The sequence below is a fragment of the Ipomoea nil genome, unplaced genomic scaffold (genome assembly GCF_001879475.1).
Source record: "Ipomoea nil cultivar Tokyo-kokei standard unplaced genomic scaffold, Asagao_1.1 scaffold3314, whole genome shotgun sequence".
Lineage (NCBI taxonomy): Eukaryota > Viridiplantae > Streptophyta > Magnoliopsida > Solanales > Convolvulaceae > Ipomoea > Ipomoea nil.
In genome coordinates this window covers 4852960-4879866 of record NW_017619742.1, presented here as the reverse complement: position 1 = coordinate 4879866, position 26907 = coordinate 4852960, and the positions used below count along the sequence as shown (strand labels likewise).

Sequence of the window (26907 nt, the reverse complement as noted above, 5' to 3'; positions counted from 1 at the left end):
GAAGAGGACCCTATGATTCAGACAGAGATGCCACCTCAGTTGGCCAAAGCTAAAGAGATAAATTTAATTGATCAGGTAACGGGTAGATGGGACCATCATTTGCTCACTGATATTTTCCTACCAAATGATGTGTCTAGGATCATGAAGATACCAATTTCCCCAGATTATGATGACATGTGGTACTTGCATGGGGACCCCAAAGGGTGTTATTCTGTTAAGAATGGCTACAGGCTCATTGTTGGGAATTATGAGAATAATGTAAATAATGGTTTCACAAAATGGCTCACTCTATGGAAACTAAAAATTCCACCCAAATGGAAAACCTTTCTATGGAGAGGTATAAGTGATATCCTACCCACTACCTACAATTTTCTTATAAAGAGGGTAGAGGTTGATCCATTATGTGTCATGTGTGGGATCACCAATGAGGACACTATGCATTCATTGGTTTTGTGTGGATATGCTAAATCCATATGGACGCTATCCAACCTTCCACTCCCAAATATTGTGACAAATATTTTTCATGAATGGTTTAGTGCAATTTTAAATGTTCTAGACTCTGATGGGATTATCTACGCAGCTGCAATATTATATCATCTATGGAGAGCGCGAAATGGAGCAGTATGGGATGCATGTCTACCACTCCCAAAGAAGGTGTTAGCTATGGCCAAAGCCACCATGCGGACATGGCAACAAATCCATGCCAATGCACCAAGCCGAACACTAACCGGTCGAACCACCACCGATAATGTCCAGCAGCGCACGCCCGAGCCACAACCACCAATTGGAGATGCCGTCACTGTCCAGTCTACTTGAGCCGCTCCACCGCTGCCGGTAGCAGCACGCTACACTACCCAGCCGATTTCGGTGTCACCACCGTTGCCTTACGACCCTTTTCTCTTTTTCAATTCTTTTCATTCTCTTTTACCTTTTCGTTTTCTTTTCATTTTTATCATTCTTCTCTTTTCATTTTTTTTTGTTTTTTTTTTCATTGGCCGATTTACTTCATTTTCAAGTTTTATATTTTTACAATTTTTATTTCTTTAGTTCTTCATTTCCCAAAAAACAAATTTCTAACTTTCCATTACTCCAATCTTCCATACTCATTTTTGATAATTTTTGGATTATTTATAAATACATGAAAGTTCTAACAATAGATAGTAGAAGATGATGTGGTTACAGACGATGACTATAGAAACAGTGGGGTGTTGATAAAAGAAAAAGTTGGAGACGCTAGACAGACATAATGTTGGAAATTTTAGTAAAAATTGACATTGTGAGTAGTTGTTTTATGGTACAAATTAAATATGTTCATTTCTAATTTGGATCGGGTCAAATTATATTCATGTTATTCTAAGCGAGATGAAAAAAAAAATTTATATATTATACGCATAAAAATTCTCTTTCGTGCGCAAGGACAATTGCTATACGGTGGACCATGGTTAAAAAACGGCGTCGTTTCTTTTAGTAAAGAAACGACGACCGTTATTTTTAACAAATCCCGTATTTGTGTTGTGCTCAGAATAAAATGAAATTACAGCGTATCTAAAATAATGAAATCGAATAATATGTCTTACGTATTGAGTATATATTATCAAATGAAACTGTAGTTGAATTAAAATAATACTTTAGTTGTGATGAAATGAAACTACAATATGGTATAAATGAAACTAAATAATATGTCTCATATGTTGAGTGTATATTTTCAAATGAAACTGTAGTTAAATTGAAGTGATACTTTAGTTGTGCTGAAATGAAACTACAGTATATATAAAGTCAAACTAAATAACATGTGTTACATATTGAGTGCATATTGTGAAATGGAACTGTAGTTATATTAAAATGATATTTTAGTTGTTTTGTATTGAAACTACAATGTATATAAAATGAAATTGAATAACAGTTTCACATATTTGAGTGTATATTATCCAATGAAACTATAGTTGAATAAGAATTACACTTTAGTTTTGTTGTAATAAGACTACAGTGTATAAAATGAAATTTAATAACATGTCTAGCATATTGAGTTCGAGCTTGAATACAACCCAAGATAACTATTTCGAGTTTGAATATAGGTAGCCTCGAGTTCAAGGTCAAAATAATATAGTGGCTCCTGCTCGAGCTCGAACTTAAAATATTTAAGGTTAAGCTCTAGTTTTCATCAATTATACTTTATCTCGAGTTTTATTTGAATAAAAATCAACTTCCATCCTTAGAGTTTTTGAAATTCCCTCGTGCATTTGAATAGAAATTATAAAAAGAATTAATTCCACCAATGATCCTCCGACTATTATGATATTTTAAAATTAATTCTCGACTTTTAATTTGGACATCTTAGGTCCCTTGACTTTCAATCTCTTTCCAATAGTGGTCCTTTCATCAATATAAGGTTAATTGGAAGGGGTAAATTCGTCACTCCACTTGCATATGTATTATTGACCGTATTTTTTTTTTTTGAAATAATATTGGCCGTATTTATTTGCCTCTGTCTATACGCATAATCCCTAAAATTCAGTCTCCTAAATACTCTCCCAGTCGATCAAAGAACAATGATTTCATGATTGTGGAATGTGAAACATAGCTGCTCTTAACTCTTCAATTTTCTTGAAAATGCTATGTATATATGCATGATTGTAGGCCACTAGGAGAAGCAGATTCATTCACAATTTTAGGTTTTCAGACCATATAACATTCTTGTTTATTTGTTACAGACTATGAGAGAGAAATGCTTTGACAAGTGCATCACCAAGCCTGGGAGTAGCTTGAGCGGGGGCGAGAGCAGTTGCATCTCCAGGTGCGTTGATCGATATATTGAAGCCACCGGTATCATCAGCAAAGCTCTCTTCAGCCAGCCACGATGAAACTGTTGCCTGACTAGATTCCAACGATACGGATGATAACTTGGTTTAGATAACTTGCCGGAGGACACGTACATGAGGGTGGCCTAGACGCTGGTGCCAAATTTTAGATGATGCTCTAGCTGACATAAAAGCTTGCTGACACCGTGGTATTGTGAGTGTATATAAGCCACCCGAGGCTGGACTTTTAAGGAGCACCGCCTTGGTGATGCAATCCTTCACAACAAAAACTTTTGGGTGAAACTCAAAAAACACGTTATTATCAACTGCAAATCTATTAACAGATAATAACGGAACAAACAACTCAGGGACATGTAATATTTTAGAAAGATGAAAGTGTTTAGAAACTGAGGGTATTGAAGCGTAACAATTCGCGAGATACCCAAACCTGTCCCATTTCCAACGCGTAAGACGTCAGAGCCCGAGTAGTCATCGGATTGCGCCAACATGCCGGCGTCTGGCGTAGCGTGGGATGACACCCCGGTATCCGGGTACCACGCCGAGACCTCAGTCGCGGCAGCATCTCCATTCACGGCGACATGAGCCTGTGGTGGTGGCGGCTGATCGGAGTAGCGGCGGAAACAGTACACCGCCGTATGGCCGTGCGAACCGCAAATCTGGCAACGGGGTGTTCCACCGCCACGGCCTCTACCCGGAGCGCCTCTGCCACGTTGCCCGCCACGGTTTCCACCCCGATTGTGTCTACCACCATGATCAGTGTTGTTCCGGCGACCATGATTTGCCACCATCGCAGTCGCACCACCAGGAGCTAGCGATCCGCCGGTAAGATAGTCATTCGCATGGATGAACTCTTGCGTTTGGAGGTAATCCGAGAGCTGGGGAAGAGATACTGGCGTGCCGGTGATGGCAAGAGATCCAGCCATGGCACGGAACTCAGGCCGGAGTCCTCGGAACACGTATAGATTCTGTTCGTCTAAAGAGATGGGGCGGCCTGCCTGAGCCAAATCTTCGACAAGGAGCTGGGTCTTGCCAATGTATTCGGCCGGAGTGGAGTCGCCTTGCCGGAGTGCCTGGAGGCGGCCGAGCAGGTTCAAACAGCGAGCACGGGTGGAGGAAGCCAACGCCGTCTCGATTAACGTCCAGAAGTCGCGGGAGGTGGTCTTGCCGACGGCAAGGTACATGACCTCCTCCGACAAAGATGATATGAGGAGAGAGAGGATGCTTTGATCCTGCTGGATCCACTGCCCATGCGCCGGATTAGCGGTGGTGGAGGTAGCCTCGTCGGACGGCGTCCCGGTCGTGGAAGCCATGCGCACCGGCGGTGGGCACAGATGCGTACTGTCGATGTAGCCAAGCAGTCCCTGGCCACGAAGGAAAAGGATGAGCTGCGTCCGCCAAAATAAATAGTTTTGTGTCGTCAGTTTCATCAACACGAAATGGTGAGCGGAAGTGAGATGGTTGGGACCGGCGGCCGGAGGTTAGCCGGCGGGGGTGGCGGACACGGTGTGTTCCAAGGAGTGGTTTGTGTTTGTTGCCATCGGAGAGAGAAAAAAGAAGGACCTATCACTATGATACCAGATGAGAGAATGATTCAATTGATTGAACTAACTGAACAATCAAGTTACAATACAGATAATAAGAGATGACCTATAATCTAGGCTAAGGAACAGATAACTAACTTAGACTAATACAAAGTCTAATCATAATAATAATAACAATAATAATATATCTAACATTCACCACTTTGAATATTGTTCAATTTGAGGATAATATGCAGTTCTCTGAACTCTACCTTTGTCAGATAATTCGACAATATTATCACTACTGGAAATTATGGAATTTCCGACCACTTGAAAGAGATGTTAACTCAAGTCGAAAGTCTTGATCCGACCACTTTGATATCCGGAAAAATCTTTGTTGCTATTTCCGACCACTTTTTACTTTCAACTTGATTTAAGATCACTTTCAGGTGGTCGGAAATTCCATAATTTCCAGTAGTGTATTATTATTCAAATAATCAATTAAAATACAATTGAAAAATTACAGGTGTTTACTTTAATCCAAACTAAACTCTAAAACAACTAATATCTCTGTCAATTTTGTTCTCTCTAATGTACTTCAAAAGCAAAAATGCATTAATCCTGGGTGCTCACAGGAGATGACCCTCCACCCTTCCCTAAATCATATCCTTGTCTCTGTGACTCTCTTTCAACTTCAGCCATCATATTTACTGCTTCAAGGTCTGTAGTATGTACTCGGCATAAAGATCTCTGTAAAGACAACAAAACACAACAGTATATATATACATATGATGTGCAAGAATCTAAGGCATATGAGAAACAAGGAATCTTATCTGTGTCTTACATTGAGTACTGGATAGCATCCACAGCTTTACCAAAGGGAGAAAATCATAGACAAGGGCAAAGAAATACGGCCAATATTATTTCAAAAAAAAAATAAAATACGATCAATAATACATATGCAAGTGGAGTGACGAATTTACCCCTTCTAATTAACCTTATATTGATGAAATGACCACTATTGGAAAGAAATTGAAAGTCAAGGGACCTAAGATGTCCAAATTAAAAGTCGAGGATTAATTTTGGAAAATCATAATAGTCGGAGGGCCATTGATGGAATTAACTCTTATAAAATGTACAACATATAGAAATTCTGAAAGTATCATATATCCTCTCTAATATCTCTCCAATAATAATAATAATAATAATAATAATAATAATAATAATAATAATAATAATAATAATAATAACAAACATACAAAAAAGTGAAAGAAAAAAAACTTTAAAAGTGCACATAAGAGATTATAATTTTAAACAATACAAGATTAAATTGATTGATTGTGTAGTATATGAATTAAATTATTTGAACATCTTTACAATAAATATATAGACTAATGAGATATTTAAACATAATGTTGTTGAAAGCTTATTATATTCCAAAAAAGATTACAGATTACAAAAAATCTGAAGAGTCGTAGGAGGACTTGATTCTGTATGGTCAACTTTGTCAAAAACACATGTTATTTCCTCTGCCATTTTCCTTGAACAAGTATGCAGTGTTTATTGGAAAAAAAGTTGGCTTTAGACAATAGCATTTACAGATGTAGGATAAAGCTTATCAATACCCGTGTGGACAAGATTGCAAGAGATTAGTTCTCAAGGTTCATTGGTTACATGCCATTTCAACTGGGCATATATAGGACCCAAAGTCACTCACAGTTGTTAAAAGGTTGGAATTTTATACTCTCTTTGTCTCATTTCGACTCATTGCTAATTTTCTTTAGTAATTTTTAATTATTGTAAATTTAATTTTTATATTTAATAGTATTTTTAATTTAATTTTTAAATATATATATTTTATATAATAATATTAAATTAATATTATAAAAAATTGAATTAAAAATTATTTCATTTAAATCCCGTTAATTGAATCAGACAAATAAAATGAGACGGAAGGAGTATATATTATGAAATACATACAATGAATATATTGTGATAAGACAAATGGTGAGGATAGAAGTTGATGTCTGTAACACCATTTTGCCCGCATTGCACGCTACTACCATTCCCTAATTAATCCCTACCATGTCGACAGGTTTCATTGGAGTCAATGAACTGTCATTAGTCAAAGTGGTATGCTCATAAATCACAAACATACGGAATATTAGATACAATTTTTCGTGTAGGTGAAAACTACATAAAAGAATTGAGACAGGAAAAAAAAAATAGAATGGTTACAGTAAGATGGGATTGTTATTCCATTCTTCATTTTAAATAATAATAATTTCACATATCTAATTATATAATACTCTCTATGTCTCATTTTATTTATCGTATTTACTATTCATTGGTTAAATCAATTAAAAATAATTTCACATATTTTCTCCATATGTTTTCTCTATATTTTTTTTTTTCATATACTCATTAGTTTAACATTGTGTTGGCTAGTATGTGTTAGAAATAATTATTTCCTAACATTGATTTATATAATAAAGGTTGTAATTTCATAAGGTACTGACCGCGATGATTAGCTAGTGATGTGTAAAGACGGAATTACTAGGTGAAATTCCCTCCCTATCATTCTATTAAAATTTAAGTTTATAAGGGTCAAAAGATGTATGTCGGGAAAGGTTATGGGTTTCCTAAAGGAGGCTTCACAATCCTAAAGTGATTTCTATTCCTAAAAGGAGGTTTCACATCCTTAAAGAGATTTCTATTCCTAAAAGGAGGTTTTACATTCTTAAAGGGATTTCTATTCCCAAAAGGAGGTTTCTCATTCCTCTTGAAAGAGGGTTTATCAGCACATCTATAAATACGAGGAAAACTTTAGGGATGATGAAGTTTTCTAGTCTCTAAATTTTCTAGTCTAATATGATTAGGATGTGATTAAGGCATACAGATCAGATATGTGAAGCATTCTATATATTTATTCAATTTAGAGTTTGAATCTCCAACAGAATCAAGTAAGTTTTATCTCTTTTTTTATTTTTTTTATTTTTTTTTATTTTATTTCATTAAAAAATACATGATCATGAACAATGTTTAGTTAATTGATTTGATTTACATGCGATTCCTTGTTAATTATGCTTCTGCATTCAAGTTATAGCGCATAAAGGATGATTTAACATTTGATATTAGAGCCTGCTTATAAATTGAATAATCACTAAATTATGGTTCATGATTGTGACACCCCAAAAATCCACATTTCAATCCATGAATTAATTGAGTAATTAATTCTATATCTTTTGAGGACCTAATTCCTATAATCCTGATTTTTAATACTCAAGGACTAGAATTTGACTAGTCAACCTTTAAGTTGTTTTGTACCTTGTGCTTTGAGGGGAGTTCCCTTGTTCCTTACACTTTCTAAGGGTTAGTAAGGGTATTCTTGTCTTTTCACCAAGAGTTAGTATTGTAACCTAACCTAGAAGACTTCTTCATTTCATTCCTTACAATTCCTAGAAAAATATCTCCACCTTCTCTCTAGAAAAGAAGTGTAGCTTATTCTCCAAGCCAAGTAAAGACCCTTGTTAAGATTTCATGTTTTGCTTCCAAGATTCAACCTTTCACCTATTTGGGCATCTAGGAGGGTAAGATCTAAGTTCATCTTGTGTTTTTGGTTCCATCTTAGTTGTCTTTTTCTTAAAGGTAGGATCTTTATGATCTTTTGGTTTAATCTTGAAGTGGGTTTGGAAAGTGAGCCTTGTGGAGAGCTTGTTGTGGTGTAAAGTGAAGTCTTTTGGTCTTCAAGAGGTAACCCATGCTCTACAAAACCTATTTTGCTTACCTATATGTAATTTCTTGGATTCTACTTGTGTTTTGCTATGAAATGTGAGGGTTTATGCATTTATCTTGTGATATTGCATATCTAGAGCTTGTGTTTAGGGTTCCTTTGTGCCATTGCTTGGAATTTTCCATGGTTCAAGTCATTTTGTTGTGTTGGGTGAGATTTGGCATGTTTTGGACTTGAATTTGTGTTTGGAGAAGAAAATCCCCGAAGGGATTACTTGTGGAACAGGAGTGTTCCCGCGGGCGGAACGGCGGGCGGGGCACCACCCGCCGGCCTACTCGCGGGTACACAGCCTCGTGGGAAGTGTTCCCGCGGGCGGAACCACGGGTGGGGCACTACCCGTGGGTCCACCCGCGGGTACATGGTTGTGGTGATGATGGGATTTGTTCCCCGTGATTCGTTTGTCTCGGTATTTGATCTTTTGGCTTCCCGATGTTCTTTTGTGGAACTATTTGAGTGTCTTCTTGATGTTTCGTAGGTCTAGAACTATATGGTAGGTATCCATGTAGGACTTTGGTGTCTTGAATCGTGCTAAGTGTTCAACATTGTGTTTCGTTGGACCAAGAGGTGTTTGTGTGTTCCTCGGAACTATCTTGAGTTTTCCCGTTGATAAGCATGCTAGTTTGTTGTCTTAATGCTAGCGTGTGAGTTGTTTGTACCTTCCGATGGGTTGATGATAACTTGTGTTATTCATCGTTGATGTTGTTGGGCTGTGACCCATTCCTTGATTGAGTATGTTTCATACCTTCGTTGCAATCCGTTGATTGATTCCTGTTGAGGTGTGGCGTGTGTGGCTTTACTTGGATTGCACGATTAGTGGTATGGGACACTAGTCACCAAGGTATTGCAGCGGTCCTCGTGGTGGCCGTGACGTGATTATGGAGTTGTGACCTGTGTGTCAGGTTCACGTATTTTCTTGGGAAGGCGTGTGTCGCCGTGTGTGTGTACGGTACCCTCGTGTACTATGAAATTGGTGGCTTTGTTGGTGGGGGATGACGGTCCCGGAGGTAAAAGGTTGGACTAAGAAGTACAGGGGTCCTGGAGGTAATGGTTGGAAAGAAGATACAAGGTTGGGGGTAGCCATAAGGTTGGAACAAGGCATAAGGAAGGCATACCAACTCGTGATGGGTGATGTTGCGAGGGCTTGTAAAGCTCGCGTTGTGTGATCTTCTCTCGTGACGTGTGTAGTCACGGAGGCTTGTGTTGTATTGGCATGTGTTGCCGTTGGGTGAGCCTTTATCCTTTGTTTTGTGGTTAACCTTTGTGGTTTGAGATGTGTGTTGCTTTCTGTCTTGCTTGTTTGCTCTTTTGGTAATCTCGTTGTTGTTGTAGAAGTTTGCAATGCCTCCTCGTCCCCGCGTTCGCACCCCAGAGACCCCAACCTACGAGTAGCTCGCTCAGAATCTCCATCAGCTGACGCAGACGATGCAGTCGCTCGGTGAAGCCTTGCTGAACAACAATCAAGCTGTGTCGCCTCCTCCCCCTGCTGGACATCGCGATGTAGGTCGTTTGGTGTCAGGGCATCGGCCGCCAACCTTCGCTGGCGAGGAAGACCCTGTTGTCCGAGAAGAGTGGCTACGGGTGTTTGATAAGATCTTCACCGTGGTGGGCTGCCCCAAAGAGAGGAGAGTAGAACTGGCAACGTTCTACTTCTGTCAAGAAGCGGATTTGTGGTGGGTCCACGAAAGTCCGACCTTCCTTGAAGAGCTTGGCTTTGATTGGACCGCGCTCAAGGACAGAATGCGCGAAAGGTTCTACCCAGCGCATGTGCGAGCCGCCATGTTTGATGAGTTCCTTCATCTGCAGCAAGGATCCTTATCTGTGGTCAAATACCGCAAGAAGTTCTTAGAGCTGGCGCGCTTCGCGAGGATGCTTGTGCCTACAGAGCTTGCCAAGGTTGAGCGTTTCGTTGCTGGTCTAAATTATGAGGCACGAAAAGCGTTGACAGTGAGTAGGCCCAGTTCCCTTAAAGATGCGTATCAGTGTGCCGCGTATCTGTTTCGTGTTCAGCAGCTTCAGAGGGGTTCGTTTGAGTTGGCCAGGAAGAGAGTTGAGAGTGGAGGTTCTTCCACCTTCAAGAAGCCCCGACCGAGCTTTCAAGTTAAGGCCGTGTCATCTTCTTCTCAAGGACCTATCAGAATTGGGCTTCAGGATCAAGCTAAGTCGGTTGGTTGTCGAAGGTGCACGCGGGCCATGATTGTTATGGCCAGGCGTATAAGTGCTTTCGATGCGGGGATCGTGGTCACAGTGTCGCGGAGTGTCTCCAGCTTGCCGGTCAGAGAGCATTGCAGCCACCCCCGAGTGCCGGAGGAGCACCAGGAGGGAGTTCAGGTCGCGGAGCTGTCGGAGCTAGGCCGCCCGGAAGAGTTTTTGTGATGGCGCGTTCTCAGGCTGAGTCGGAGGGCTTGTTGGAGGATAAAGTGGCAGGTAACCCCTTTCTTCTAGCCCACCCTTGTTTGTTTCCCCAGAATCATCGTGTTCGTTGTATCTTGAGTGTTACCTTGTATTTCTTAGTTGTCTCTTGCTTGGCAATCCTTGGCACGCTTTCTTTGGTAGCAATTCTTTTGAGGCTTAGTGTAGACTCTTCTTGCTAAGTGGCTTCTTTAGTTGGCATCTAAATCTTGTTGTGGCTCCTTGAGTTATCTTGTGCTTAGATCAATTCCTCAATCCTTGTACTTAGTTGTTCTTACAACAATTCCTTGTGCACTTCCTAAATTTTTCCAAGTATTCTTTGATTTGGGAAATAGCAAAATCCATACCAAAAACCTTTCCTTGTGTTGCTTAAAAGCCAAGCCTAATGTTTAATTGTAACCTTGGAGTTTCAAACCGGAGCCTAATTTTTGTCAACCCAACCTCTAAACCACTTGAGCCAATTGTCTTTCTTGAAACCTAACCCATTTTAATTCCACCTAAACCATAAATTTCCACTTTGTTCAAAATCCCCAAATTTAATCATCTTTTTCCCCAATTTCACCCAAATCCCTAAATTCCCAAATTCTCTTTTTGTTTCTGCCCCCCCTACCCGTGAACCACCCAGCACCCTCCCCTCCCTGTAGCTCCATCTGCAACCCGCCACCACCAACCTGCCTGTAGCGTCGCCGTCGCCGAGCCACCGCCTCGCCGCCGTTCGCCGTCGCAGCAGCCGGAGCCCGTCGCGTTGCCGTCACCGAGAGAGAGAGCAGCGTGAGAGAATAGAGAAGGAGGAGAAGCATTGAGTCCTTTTTGTTGAGCTTTGGGTCATCTTCAGTCATGCCTAGAAGGTCAAGTTTGGCAAGGAAAGTGGAATGGTTGGATACCCATTACCTCGTTCTTGAAGGTAAAGCTTTTGATCCGGAATCTTTTCCTAGTTCTTTGTTGGATATGCTTAGGTATCAAGGTTTGTTGGATGGGTTTCTCGCCATAAGGGCCGAGACTTACCCGAGTTTTGTGAAAGAGTTTTATCGTCACATGGTTGTGACAAAGGAGGGCGATAAGTTGAAGATCACCTCTAAGGTGAGAGGTGTAAAGGTTGTGTTGTCTGAGAAGAGGTTGGCTCAGTTGTTGAGTTTGTCTGCTACCGGAGTGGCTCAATACAGTGGCCATTCTTGGGTTAGTACGGATACCATGGGGTACCGTGACTATTTGAGCTATCTGTTGGGCTGTACGAGTGGTTTCACTCAAGGCTCTAGGCCGGAAAAGAAGTGGTTGTCTGCGGAACAAAGGATCTTGGTGATGTTGGTGTCGGATTATTTGTTGCCTAATAACAACAAGAGCAGTTTGTTGGGTAAGTTGGAGTGCACCTTTGCTTTCTGTCTGAAGAATATGGTTAAGTTCAACCTGCCTGCTTTGATGATGCAACACATGGTGTTTTGCCGGAATCAAAACCGGAAGAGTTTGCCGTATGGAATGGTGCTGAGTTGGATCTTGGTTAAGAAAGGTGTTAGTGTGGACGGTTGCCTCTCGAAGCCCGTGGGGAAGATGGTGTTAGATACCACCAATCTCCGGAGTTGTAATCTGTTTCAGTTGGATGATGGTGAGTACATCACGCTTGAAGAGGTTGTAAGGAAAACACCTGATGAACGGGCGGAGTTAGCTGCTGGGCTTGGAATCCATGCCGTGAAGTTGAGCCTCGCAGTCCAGAGTTTGGGCAGTGATGAAGAAACTGAGGAGGAAGCAGACCAAGAAGAAGAAATAGGAGCACCGGAGACCGCCGAAGCTGAAGTAAGTGAATCAGACAGTGAGGAAAGCCGGAGAAGGAAGGAAGCTTGCACCAAGAGAGAGCATGACGTCGTCACCTTGCTTCGTCAGCAGAACATCTTGATCGCCGAGGGCTTTGCGTTTGTGAAGGCGCAGTTCGTCACAATGCATCAGAGGCTGGACCAGATTGAAGCCAGTTATAGCCACAGAGACGAAGACGAAGAGGAGTCCGATGAGGCCGAGGAGTCTGAGAGCGAGGAGTTTTAGTTTGTGTTGCGGTAACCCCGTTGCTTTTCCCTTGTTGTTTCTTTCTTAGCTGTTGCTAGCTTGGTGATAGGTTGTTGTTTGCCTTGCGTGCTTGTTTGTTTTGCTTGTTGTCTTGTTGTTTAGCTAGCTTAGTAAGTTGGTGTTTGGAGTTAGTTGTTTAGTTCTTGGTTGTTGCCTAGAAGTTGGTGGTTGTGCTAAGGGTAGAGTTCTTGATGCTCAATCTATCCGTTTGTTGACCTCTTGTCAATCCTTGAATTTGAAATGCCTTCTTCTTTGCTTTGGAAACCTTGTGAGTTCTTTTGGAGTTTTTGACCAAAAGAGTTATTCTTGAACTTCTTGTCACAATTTCGTTTCCTTGTTACCGTTCGCTTTTAATTCGTCGTACCCAAGCTTCGGGGACGAAGCTTCTTTGAAGGGGGAGAGGATGTGACACCCCAAAAATCCACATTTCAATCCATGAATTAATTGAGTAATTAATTCTATATCTTTTCAGGAACTAATTCCTAAAATCCTGATTTTTAATACTCAAGGACTAGAATTTGACTAGTCAACCTTTAAGTTGTGTTGTACCTTGTGCTTTGAGGGGAGTTCCCTTGTTCCTTACACTTTCTAAGGGTTAGTAAGGGTATTCTTGTCTTTTCACCAAGAGTTAGTATTGTAACCTAACCTAGAAGACTTCTTCATTTCATTCCTTACAATTCCTAGAAAAATATCTCTACCTTCTCTCTAGAAAAGAAGTGTAGCTTATTCTTCAAGCTAAGTAAAGACCCTTGTAAAGATTTCAAGTTTTGCTTCCAAGATTCAACCTTTCACCTATTTGGGCATCTAGGAGGGTAAGATCTAAGTTCATCTTGTGTTTTTGGTTCCATCTTAGTTGTCTTTTTCTTAAAGGTAGGATCTTTATGATCTTTTGGTTTAATCTTGAAGTGGGTTTGGAAAGTGAGCCTTGTGGAGAGCTTGTTGTGGTGTAAAGTGAAGTCTTTTGGTCGTCAAGAGGTAACCCGTGCTCTACAATACCTATTTTGCTTACCTATATGTAATTTCTTGGATTCTACTTGTGTTTTGCTATGAAATGTGAGGGTTTATGCATTAATCTTGTGATATTGCAAATCCAGAGCTTATGTTTAGGGTTCCTTTGTGCCATTACTTGGCATTTTCCATGGTTCAAGTCATTTTGTTGTGTTGGGTGAGATTTGGCATGTTTTGGACTTGAATTTGTGTTTGGAGAAGAAAATCCCCGAAGGGATTAGTTGTGGAACAGGAGTGTTCCCGCGGGCGGAACGGCGGGCGGGGCACCACCCGCCAGCCTACCCGCGGGTACACAGCCTCGTGGGAAGTGTTCCCGCGGGCAGAATCACGGGTGGGGCACTACCCGTGGGTCCACCCGCGGGTACAGGGTTGTGGTGATGATGGGATTTGTTACCCGTGATTCGTTTGTCTCGGTATTTGATCTTTTGTCTTCCCGATGTTCTTTTGTGGAACTATTTGAGTATCTTCTTGATGTTTCGTAGGTCTAGAACTATATGGTAGGTATCCATGTAGGACTTTGGTGTCTTGAATCGTGCTAAGTGTTCAACATTGTGTTTCGTTGGACCAAGAGGTGTCTTGTGTGTTCCTCGGAACTATCTTGAGTTTCCCCGTTGACAAGCATGCTAGTTTGTTGTCTTAATGCTAGCGTGTGAGTTGTTTGTACCTTCCGATGGGTTGATGATAACTTGTGTTATTCATCGTTGATGTTGTTGGGCTGTGACCCATTCCTTGATTGAGTATGTTTCATACCTTCGTTGCAATCCGTTGATTGATTCCTGTTGAGGTGTGGTGTGCCTGGCTTTACCTGGATTGCACGATTAATGGTATGGGACACTAGTCACCAAGGTATTGCAGCGGTTCTCGTGGTGGCCGTGACGTGATTATGGAGTTGTGACCTGTGTGTCAGGTTCACGTATTTTCTTGGGAAGGCGTGTGTCGCCGTGTGTGTGTACGGTACCCTCGTGTACTATGAAATTGCTGGCTTTGTTGGTGGGGGACGACGGTCCCGGAGGTTAAAGGTTGGACTAAGAAATACAGGGGTCCTGGAGGTAATGGTTGGAAAGAAGATACAAGGTTGGGGGTAGCCATAAGGTTGGAACAGGGCATAAGGAAGGCATACCAACTCGTGATGGGTGATGTTGCTAGGGCTTGTAAAGCCGGCGTTGTGTGATCGTCTCTCGTGACGTGTGTAGTCACGGAGGCTTGTGTTGTATTGGCATGTGTTGCCGTTGGGTGAGCCTTTATCCTTTGTGTTGTGGTTAACCTTTGTGGTTTGGGATGTGTTCCCGGTGTTATCCTTGTGAGTGGTGAGTCTTGTGTTGACTGTTGATCTTGATTTCGACTTATATACTTATGTATTCCGTTTCGAAAATAGTTTTATGGCTTATATCTATCTATTTGTGATACTTAACGGTATTGGTGGGTTACCACCATTATTCGCTGATCGGGCGTCGTCCCAATGTTTATCTTTGTATCTTTCAGGTGAAGTTTAGACGAGAGCGATGTCTAGAGCCTGTAGCTTAGCACCTTTATCCTTGCTTTTGTGGCCTGTGCGCCAATGTAGTTAGTTTGATGTCTTTTTGTGATAGATGTATGCACTTGCAGATTGTTTGCCGTAGCATTTACCGTGTTTGGTAGACGTGGCGTGACACCCCATTGGATTTCTTTTATCCAGTTTCGTTTTATCTTCCGCTGTGCTAGTTTTGTTGTTTAATCTGCATGTGTTAGGGCTTTTATTGGGCCTTGTTTGGGGGGTGTTACAATGATATTTGGGGATTTTTAATTATAATGTTTGGAGTCAATTGCATATATACATACTGTGTACGTACCATATCTTAACTATAATATAGCTATATGGTTTGGTGAGCAATTATTGTAACAATAATTGCTCACCAAACCATATGGTTATATTATAGTTAAGAAACCATATGGTTATATATAATAGTTAAGAGCATTCAAAATATATAATAGTTAAGATTTATTTATTTACTTATTACATGGTGCATAAAAATTCAAATTAACCTTAATTCATTTTCATCTCTCTTGCCTCATCCAATCCATCCAAAAACTCACAAATAAACTTCAATTGAGATTTTTCTAATGAGGTCAATCTTATAAATTTAGTACACAGTATTTAATATTACGAATTTTTAAGAACTTAGTAAACTACAATAGTAATTGAATTACAATTTTTAGAGTCACCCGCGGATCAAAATTTTTAGACCTTTGAGATTTCTAGAGTATTATTGTAGTTTACTAAGTCCTTAAAAATTTGTAATATTAAATACTATGTACTAAATTTTTAATATAGTTTAAGATTTGTAGTAATCACCCACTTTAAATTTCAATTCTTATTTTAGTTGTAAATATATTTATATATGTTCATAATTTTATCATAGCAATTCACACATAATTATTAAATAATAAAATTTTTATATATAAATAAACCTCATATAGGGTATATTTTTATAACATATTTCTCGTGCATCGCACGGAACAAATACTAGTATGTGTATATATATATATATATATATATATATATATATATATATATATATATATATATATATATATATATATATATATATATATATAGAGAGAGAGAGAGAGAGAGAGAGAGAGAGAGGGAGAGAGAGAGAGAGAGAGAGAGAGAGAGTCGAGTTCAGGTGCGGCGATCCCTTCCCACGCGGGTCGTGCGACAATTTTCAGAATACACCAATAGTTAAACAAGATATACACCATCAAAGCTATGAAATGCAGTACAAAAGCACACACAAATTAGGTACGCATCGCCAATATTACACGATTAGTTATGACTAAAAGCACCACACAATGTTCGAAAATACACCATTAGTGGTAGGTATTAGGACTCTATGTATCTGAGTCTATTTAGAACTTCTTATCCTTGTCACAATGTGACTCTCTACTTCTTATCCTTATCACATTGTGACTCTCTATTGTATATATTCACATCATCTGATCTCATTGTAATCAAGTTCTGTTAATACAATTCCATTAGTTCTCATCTGGTATCAGATAGCTAGGATTTTTGTCTCTGAAAAAAAAACCCTGGTCAGTGTTGTTCGTTGATTGTCGTAGCGGTGTGAGGTAGTGTTGTTCGTCGTGAAGTTGTACCGTCGTGGGGCATTGGAGTCAGAGTCTGGAGCAACTACATCATCAGCAAAGAAGCGACGCTTTCTTGGAAATTTTATAATTGGTGAACATATTTGTTGTAGTGTTCACGTGCTGTGCAAATCAAAAGCAAAAAAGCTTAGTCAAATATTGAATTGCACAGTCGTCCCTTATGTTGCAACACCTCAACCAGCGTCGTGGTAGTCGTGGCCTTCATATTCAGTGTCAAATCTGTAAAGATTTTGGTCACACTGGAGCTAATTGTTTTTGGCGCTATGATGATCCGTGTCAAATTTGTAAACGTTTTGGTCACACGGGAGTCAATTGTTTTTAGCGCTATGATGATCCATGTCAAATTTGTAAACATTTTGGTCACACGTGAGCCAATTGTTTTTGGCGCTATAATGATCCGTGTCAAATTTGTAAAAGTTTCGGTCACACGGGAGTCAACTGTTTTCGGCGTTATTCAGGGGCTCTGGGTTCTCAGGCTAATTTGGTGTTTCAGAATGGTTTAGGTGCTAAAACCTCGTCAAATTCTCATACTTGGGTTCCGGACACTGGAGTCACAAATCATGCAACTCCAAACATTGCTGCCCTTTCTACATCGGAGAAGTACACTGGTAATGACACTTTACGTGTCGGTGATGGTATGGGTTTATGTATTAGACATGTTGGTCATGCCTCTTTTAATACCCCTTCTAGATCATTACATTGTCTGATATACTTCACGTTCCACGTTTGTCTAAGTCTTTATTATATGTTCAAAAGTTTGTATCCGATAATAAAGATTTTTTTTTTTCAGTTTCACCCCTCCCCTTTTGTTGTGAAGGATATCAATACCAAGGAAATACTTCTTCGGGGAAATAGTTCGGGGGGACTATACACACTTTTATTACCTAGTTCGTCTCCGTCAGCGTTTCTTTCCGCTCGTGCCTCGGCTTCCACTTGGCACAATCGTCTGGGTCATCCTCATAACCGTGTTCTTAGCCATATACTTCGTTCTTGTTTGGTTAGTGGGTCTCGTGATAATATTCGTTGTCATAATTCTTTATGCAATGCGTGTCAATTAGGCAAATCTGCCCGTTTTCCCCTCCCTCGTGTTGCTTCCTCTAGTTCTCAAGTACTAGGTCTTATTTACACAGACATTTGGGGTCCTGCGCCCACTTTATCTACTTCTGGCTTCCGTTATTTTGTGATATTTGTGGATAACTATTCCCGTTATACATGGTTCTTCCCTATTAAATTAAAGTCTGATCTTTATGTCATCTTTGATAAATTTCGTACCCTTGTTGAACGGTCCTTTAATTGCAAAATAAAGGCCATTCATTCTGATTTAGGTGCTGAGTACAAAAAGTTGCATTCTTCGTTTGTTCAATTAGGAATTCAACATAGACAATCCTGTGCCTATACACATGAACAGAATGGTCGTGTTGAACGAAAACATCGTCACATTGTTGAAATTGGTCTGGCTCTTCTAGCTAATGCCTCTGTTCCTTTGAAATTTTGGGATTTTGCTTTTGAGACTGCTGTTTATTTAATTAACAGAATGCCGTCTTCTGTATTAAATAACTCCAGTCCTCATCCCCTGTTACATAAATCTCCTCCTTCCTATCTTTTTCTTCGTGTCTTTGGGTGTTTATGCTTGACGGGCATATTTTACACTCATATTTTAAGTACATCTTTATAATAATTTTGCATTAATTATTTAATATTATTTAATAATTTGTTCTTTTTGGAGTTTAACAATTAATGAACTAAATATTGTACTAAATATATATATATATATATATATATATATATATATATATATATATATAATATATAATAATTATTATATAAATATATATATATATATATGTTACGTACTGTATACTAAATATATATAATATATAATATATAATATATATATATATATATATATATATACATATATATATATATATATATATATATATATATATATATATATATATATAAATATATTATATAATATATAAGAATACATACTAATATATATATTATGTACTAGCAAATATATATATATATATATATATATATATATATATATATATATATATATATATATATATTATAAATGTAAGTTATGTTGTGGTCCAATCCATTGCAATTGAATTTATTAATCCTAACATTTTATCTCTTTCTTTCCTTTTGAATAGGTAAGCAGCACAACTAACAGAAGAAATCAGACATGCCACAAAAATAGGAGAATAAGTGGTAGAGGTTCATTAGGTTTAATTTAGAAAGTGTATAAAGAGTATAAGTGTTTTATTGTAAAATGTTCATTCTTCCCCTCTCGAATATTCTTTAAGGTTGTTATCAATGTCCATTCGCGGCTAATTTCTAGTTTGGTTTAGTAACGCTGTAAGGTTATTTATTTAACTTTATTATATATATATATATATATATATATATATATATATATATATATATATATATATATATATATGTTTTTATGCATTTTGAGTATTAAATATTCTTCTAAATTATTTGAATAGTTGTATCATTTAATTGCTAGGGAGGCCTACTAGTTATTTATTTGATATAATTATTTGCTATATTAGATAATGTTGTGCTACAAATTATTCTAATATTCAGTAGCAACTGAGGTTAATTATTGACGGCTTAGTGATAATTGGTCTCGGGTAGAATATTTTCCTAAATTAAATGCAACCGCTTGTGCTTGTGTTATTTAGTTTGTCGGTTTTCCTAGTTCCTATTGCTGCTATTAAATTAAATCTATAGCGCTTGTCTTAGGTTATTTAGTAGTTAGGGGTAATTAAACCGCTTGTGCTTTATTTACCTACAACTAAGGGAAAGCAGAAACGAAATAATTTCACGACAAATATTCAATTGCATATTAATTACTTTATTAATCAATGATCAGTGTTAAATTCCGGTGGTGGATCTTTACTAACCAAGGTCTCCTATTATAAGTGTTTTCGATATATTATTTTCACTGTTTATTCGTTCGATTAAATTTCTCGTTTATTTAAATTCTCTTGTATTTTATCTTTATTCTCGATATATTCCAAACCCCCCTACCTTTAATTTGAGCACAAAAGTTAAACTAGTTACTCCTCGTGGGATCGATCCTTACTCCCGCTACTACGTTTGTAAGGTTTTAATTTGGAAGCCTACGACAGCTCACCAAATTTTGGCGCCATTGCCGGGGAGATTTTCTAGCTTATTTTGTGTTTGTTTATTTATTTATTTTGTTATTTGTTTATTTGTTTTTCAATTTGTCCCAAACGAAAATAAAAAGAATAATTTTCTTTTCTTTCATTACTTTTACATAATTGCAAATCAAAATATATTTTCTTTTTGTTTATGCCTATAACTCGATCTGCTAATCAAGAACTCTTGCCGTACTATCCGGAAATTGAAAGAACTATACGCATGTGGAAGAAACAAGCTTTGAGAAAATTGGAGTTTAGTGATCTGGCTACCTATTCTACCGATTCTACCAATTTTGATTTAGAAGAGGAACCCATGACTCAAAATCGGACTTTAAAAGAGCTTGGAGCCTCGAATTTAGATCAACAACCGTTATGCATCACTTTCCCTGCTCTGGATGCTAATGTCCAATTTGAATTAAAATCTGGGTTAATTCATCTTTTGCCTTCTTTTCATGGACTTGCAGGTGAAGATCCGCACAAACACTTAAAGGAATTCCATGTGGTGTGTTCAAGTATGAAACCCACTGGGGTTACTGAGGAACAAATCAAGTTGAGAGCCTTCCCCTTTTCTTTGAAAGATTCAGCGAAGGATTGGCTATATTATTTACCCTCCGGAAGCATCACCACATGGAATAACTTAAAGACATCATTCCTTGAAAAATATTTCCCAGCTTCAAGGGCGGCCAACATTAGAAAGGAAATATGTGGTATAAGGCAAAACAATGGAGAGTCATTGTATGAATATTGGGAGCGTTTCAAGAAACTATGTGCAAGCTGCCCACACCATCAAATCAGTGATCAATTACTCATCCAGTACTTTTATGAAGGACTCTTTCCAATGGATAGAAGCATGATTGATGCCGCAAGCGGTGGTGCTTTAGTTGACAAGACACCAGACGCCGCAAGAACTCTAATTGCAAACATGGCTGCGAATTCTCAACAGTTTGGCAATAGACTTGTCCAACCGTCTAAGCAAGTGAATGAGGTAAATATTTCTGCTCTTGAACAACAAATTACTGGTTTAACTACTCTTGTTCGTCAATTAGCAGTAGGCAATATGCAAACTGTAAAAGCATGTGGAATTTGCTCGGTAGTTGGGCACCAAACTGATGCCTGCCCAACTCTTCAAGAAGTCGAACAAGTCAACATGGCTGGAGGTTTTCCTGAACAACCTCAAGGTAAGTATGATCCATTTTCTAATAAATATAATCCTGGATGGAGGGATCACCCGAACCTTAGCTATGGGAACTCACAAGGGAACCAATTTGTTCAGAATTATCCCAATTCTCAGCAGTATAGACAACCATTTCCTTCAAGACAACAGCCAGCCCAAAGCTCTAGCTCAGGTATGAATCTAGAAGATATTGTTAAATCTCTTGCTACTAACACTTTGCAGTTTCAACAAGAAACACAACTATTCCAACAAGAGACAAGGGCTAGTATTCAAGAAACAAAGGCTAATATTCAAAACTTAGAAAGGCAAGTGGGCCAACTAGCAACTACGGTAAGTCGGTTGGAAGCACAGAGCTCTGGCAAATTACCATCTCAAACGATCGTTAATCCTAAAGAGAATGTAAGTGCAATTACTGTGGGAAGTATGTCGCTGGAAAAGAATGTTGATTTAGACAAGGAAATAAGTGCAGGTAACATTGCCAATAAAGAGAAGTCCCAAGGTAACCTTTCTTCTTTTTCTGATTATGAACCAGTACCCCCTTTTCCTCAAGCTCTTTTGGAACCAATAAGAGGAAACTCAAATAATGATTTATATGAGACCTTTCGTGAATGTGGGAGCAATAAACCATTTTTAGATTCTATGAAAAAGGTACCTCGCTATGCAAATTTTCTAAAAGAGGTATGCACATTGAAAAAGAAACAAAATAAAGGAGTTGATGAAGTGAAAGTGCACGAGAATGTCTCTATGGCTAGTCAAGGCAATCTTCCTGAAAAGTGCAAAGACCCAGGTATGTTTACTATTCCGTGCATGATAAGTGGGGTGAAATTTGAAAATGCTATGTTAGATTTAGGAGCTTCTATTAATGTCATGCCATATTCTGTTTATGCTTCTTTAAATCTTGGACCCCTGAATAAATCTAGTATAGTAATTCAATTGGCTGATGGATCTACTACATATCCTAGGGGTGTGGTTGAGGATTTGCTTGTTAAAGTTAATAACTTGGTTTTTCCTGCTGATTTTTATGTATTGGATATGGAAAATGCTAACAAAATTTCTCATATTTTGCTAGGAAGACCATTCTTAAAAACTGCAAAAACTAAAATCGATATTCATAGTGGTATGCTTACTATGGAGTCTAATGGTAAACTTGTGACTTTTAATATTTATGATACCATGAAATCTCCTAGTGATGATAATTTTGCAATTTTTGTTGATTCTTCGATGTTTGCTAAATTTGATGAAATTGCGTCTAATGAAAGCAAAGAAGAAAATAATAATAAATCATCTTTGAGTACTAATCTGCATGAAGGGATCGTTTCTTTGAATACTCATAATCATCGAAGGTACTCAAAAAGACGATGGAAATTTAAAGAAATATCATAAGTCGAGCCAACGACGATAAACAAAGGCGCTGCTTGGGAGGCAACCTAAGGTGTGTTTGTTCCATTTTTTTTCTTTTATTCCATATTCTCATTCAATAACCCTTTTTCTATGCTTTTTTATTCAACATTGAGGACACTGTTGATAATAAGTGTGGGGGGAGGGAATTTAGTTTTATTATTTGTTTGCATATGTCAAAATTTTCAAAAATTTTCACAAATATTTTACTAGTGTTTTATGCAAAATAAGTATTATTTTGAAAAAAAAAAATATTTTATTTTTCCTTTCTTGGAATTCATAACATGATTGAATAAATAGTTTGGCAAGTTGTGATTAGTTTGTTAGCATTTCCTATTTGATATGTAGTGGCTATATTAAGTAAGCAATAAACCTGTGAGTATTTTGAGCCATTGACTGACACTTCGGTCTACTTTTATTCCTATTGTGTGATTTCTTCCATAATTTTGTTTCTCTAGAACTTGCCTTGATTTTCTTTTAAAGCTAATTAGACCATGCATGATTCAAATGTGATTAAGGCCATTATTTGATTTTGAGCCTCACTAGCCAAATAACCAGTTTGTCCTATGATTTATTTCCCTTTGTTAACCATTTTGAGCTTTATGGCCATTCCTTTCTTTACTTTGAACCACATTACAAGCCTTTTATATCTAAAAATAATGCATTCACCCAGCTGAATAACTAGTGGAGCAAATTTTGGATTATTCTTGTAATCTACGTGAGTTTGTCAAGAATAAGTGTGGAAGAGACCATTTGTTTTGAAAGTGAAGCGGGTTGTATCTTCATTGTCAATTTGTCGTTAGTCTTCGAAAAAAAATGAAGGCAGTTCATCATTTAAAAAAAAAGTATGGAAAATTGAAAAAAATGAAATGAAAAAATGGAGAATATATGTTTGAAAAAGAAAAATATTGCTGAAAATTTATGAGAAAATGAGAAAGAATCAGCAATTGATTTTGAGTTGAAGTTACTTCTAAATAAATGAAGTAAGGGGAAATTCTGGTAATACTGAGGAAGCATTCTATACTTTTGAGAATGATAGTCATATTGGAGCCTCAATAGGAAATGCCTTGAGTGAAAAATTGAGGGTGTTGAGCAAGTATCTTGGATTATTTGCTTATATTTTGCTCCTCTAGTTCGAAAGTTATATTTGAGCTACTTTCCTAAATATTTCCTACCTTAACCCTAGCCCCATTACAACCTGTGAAAAGTCCTTATGATTTGTGTCATGCATGACTCTTGTAGTGGTGATTGAGAAGATATGCAAGCCTATGGTAGAGCAATTTTATAGGAATGAACTTGAGTGAAATTTATACCCGTCAAACACTTGAGTGATGAGTGACATTCCTGTGAGGGCTTACTTATTTAGTTTTCTCAATTTTCAAACAGGGTGCTAACTTATTAATTGCAGGGTGCTTCAGATTGTTGTTCATGATATGTTATGAGTTTTGGGAATTTCATTTTAATTTACTTCGCAAATAATATTTTTGCTTGGGGACAAGCAAACATTTTAGTGTGGGAAAATTTGACGGGCATATTTTACACTCATATTTTAGGTACATCTTTATAACAATTTTGCATTAATTATTTAATATTATTTAATAATTTGTTCTTTTTGGAGTTTAACTATTAATGAACTAAATATTGTACTAAATATATATATATATATATATATATATATATATATATATTATATATATAATATAATATATATATATATATATATATATATATATATATAAATATATATTATATAATATATAAGAATACATACTAATATATATAATATGTACTAGCAAATATATATATATATATATATATATATATATATATATATATATATATATATATATATATATATATTCTAAATGTAAGTTATGTTGTGGTCCAATCCATTGAAATTGAATTTATTAATCCTAACATTTTATCTCTTTCTTTCCTTTTGAATAGGTAAGCAGCACAACTAACAGAAGAAATCAGACATGCCACAAAAATAGGAGAATAAGTGGTAGAGGTTCATTAGGTTTAATTTAGAAAGTGTATAAATAGTATAAGTGTTTTATTGTAAAATGTTCATTCTTCCCCTCTCGAATATTCTTTAAGGTTGTTATCAATGTCCATTCGCGGCTAATTTCTAGTTTGGTTTAGTGAATTGATGCCCCGGAATTGATTATGCTGTAAGATTATTTATTTATTTTTATTATATATGTTTCTATGCATTTGAGTATTAAATATTCTGCTAAAATTATTTGAATAGTTGTATCATTTAATTGCTAGGGAGGCCTACTAGTTATTTATTTGATATAATTATTTGCTATATTAGATAATGTTGTGCTACAAATTATTCTAATATTCAGTAGCAACTGAGGTTAATTATTGACGGCTTAGTGATAATTGGTCTCGGGTAGAATATTTTCCTAAATTAAATGCAACCGCTTGTGCTTGTGTTATTTAGTTTGTCGGTTTTCCTAGTTCCTATTGCTGCTATTAAATTAAATCTATAGCGCTTGTCTTAGATTATTTAGTAGTTAGGGGTAATTAAACCGCTTGTGCTTTATTTACCTACAACTAAGGGAAAACAGAAACGAAATAATTTCACGACAAATATTCAATATTAATTACTTTATTAATCAATGATCAGTGTTAAATTCCGGTGGTGGATCTTTACTAACCAAGGTCTCCTATTATAAGTGTTTTCGATATATTATTTTCACTGTTTATTCGTTCGATTAAATTTCTCGTTTATTTAAATTCTCTTGTATTTTATCTTTATTCTCGATATAATCCAAACTCCCCCTACCTTTAGTTTTAGCACAAAAGTTAAACTAGTTACTCCTCGTGGGATCGATCCTTACTCCCGCTACTACGTTTGTAAGGTTTTAATTTGGAAGCCTACGACAGCTCACCAATGCTACCCTCATCTTCGACCATATAATCATCATAAGATGTCATATAGGCCTTCTCCTTGTGTCTTCCTAGGTTATCCTGAGTCCTTTAGGGGGTACAGATGCATGGACTTACATACTAATAAGATTTACACATGCAGGCATGTCAGATTTGATGAAGAAGTTTTCCCCTTTGCTACTAAAACTTCTTTGCAGGATTTATCTACTCCGTTTTCTGGACCTTGGGCGGAATTTGTTCTCAGTCATAACACACCTATTCCTGCCGTGTCCAATGATGAGCCGCCAGAACCGCCGCTACCAGCTTCATTCGAACCAGCCGTGGATCCTGGACAGGCCGCCTCGTCGGGTGATCCGGTGGAGCCCGTTGCTCGCCAGCGAGGCCGTCCACGTGGGCGGTCCACCAGGCCCAATGTCCATACTCACTCTATGGCCACTCGCAGCAACGCAGATGCTCCTCTTTTTGCTCTAGTAGCTCAAGTGCAGCCCACGGAACCCACATGTCACTCTCAAGCTGTCAAATATCCTGAGTGTCGTGAAGCCATGGACCAAGAATTCAATGCTCTCCTGCATAACCACACATGGTCTCTAGTTCCACCCACTGCAGGTGTGAATATTATTGGCTGTAAATGGGTGTTTCGTACGAAGAGAAAGGCTGATGGTGCTATTAAAAGGCATAAAGCCAGGCTGGTTTTGAAAGGTTTTAATCAGGTTCCAGGCCAGGACTTCTTTGACACATTTAGTCCAGTGGTAAAGCCTACGACTGTAAGACTCCTTCTATCTCTAGCTTTATCATCTGGGTGGTCTATCAAACAGCTAGATGTTCATAATGTTTTTCTGAATCGTAATCTAGCTGAAACAGTTTATATGAAGCAACCCCCTGGTTATATTGATGCTAACTTCCCGAATCATGTTTGTTTTTTAAAAAGATCTATGTATGGGTTAAAACAAGCTCCCAGAGCCTGGTTTAATCGACTACATACGTTATTACTTTCAGTTGGCTTTCAAGCATCCAAGACAGATGTCTCTCTGTTCTATTACTCTAAAGACTCTGCTTTGGTTTATCTATTGGTGTACGTGGATGACATTCTTGTAATGGGAAGTGATCAGGGTATTATGTCTCAGCTCTTGTCCAAACTTTCTGCTACATTCAAAATCAGAGATCTTGGTGAACCAAATTTCTTTCTGGGTATTGAAACAGTTAAGAGTGACAATGGGATTATTTTATCTCAACAACGGTATATGAATGATATTTTAAAACGGGATGGAATGTCTGAATGCAAACCCCTTTCTACACCTATCTCTATCTCGAAAACTGTCCCCTACAATTTAGATCTATATGATGATCCCACACAGTACAAGAGTCTAGCTGGAGCACTGCAATATCTCACTGTCACACGACCTGACCTATCCTTTATAGTTAATCAGTTATACCAACATATGCATGCTCCCACCATGTCACACTGGGAGCAGCTCAAACGGGTACTCAGGTATGTTAATGGAAC

At 37.9% G+C, this 26907-nt stretch overlaps 2 protein-coding genes across 2 annotated transcripts; one reads left to right on the top strand and one right to left on the bottom strand.

Moving 5' to 3' along the window:
* The first annotated feature begins 27 nt into the window (after positions 1–27).
* On the top strand, positions 28–816 carry LOC109169445. Its single transcript, XM_019318328.1, has one exon. It carries the CDS (start codon positions 28–30, stop codon positions 814–816), a length of 789 nt encoding a protein of 262 aa, XP_019173873.1.
* Positions 817–2705: 1889 nt separating this feature from the next.
* Positions 2706–4129, bottom strand: LOC109169444. The gene is made up of 3 exons (XM_019318327.1): positions 3247–4129; positions 2986–3124; positions 2706–2874 (listed from the first exon to the last, which is right to left on the bottom strand). The coding sequence occupies exons 1-3, from the start codon at positions 4127–4129 to the stop codon at positions 2706–2708; spliced, it is 1191 nt and encodes a 396-aa protein (XP_019173872.1).
* Positions 4130–26907: the final 22778 nt, after the last annotated feature.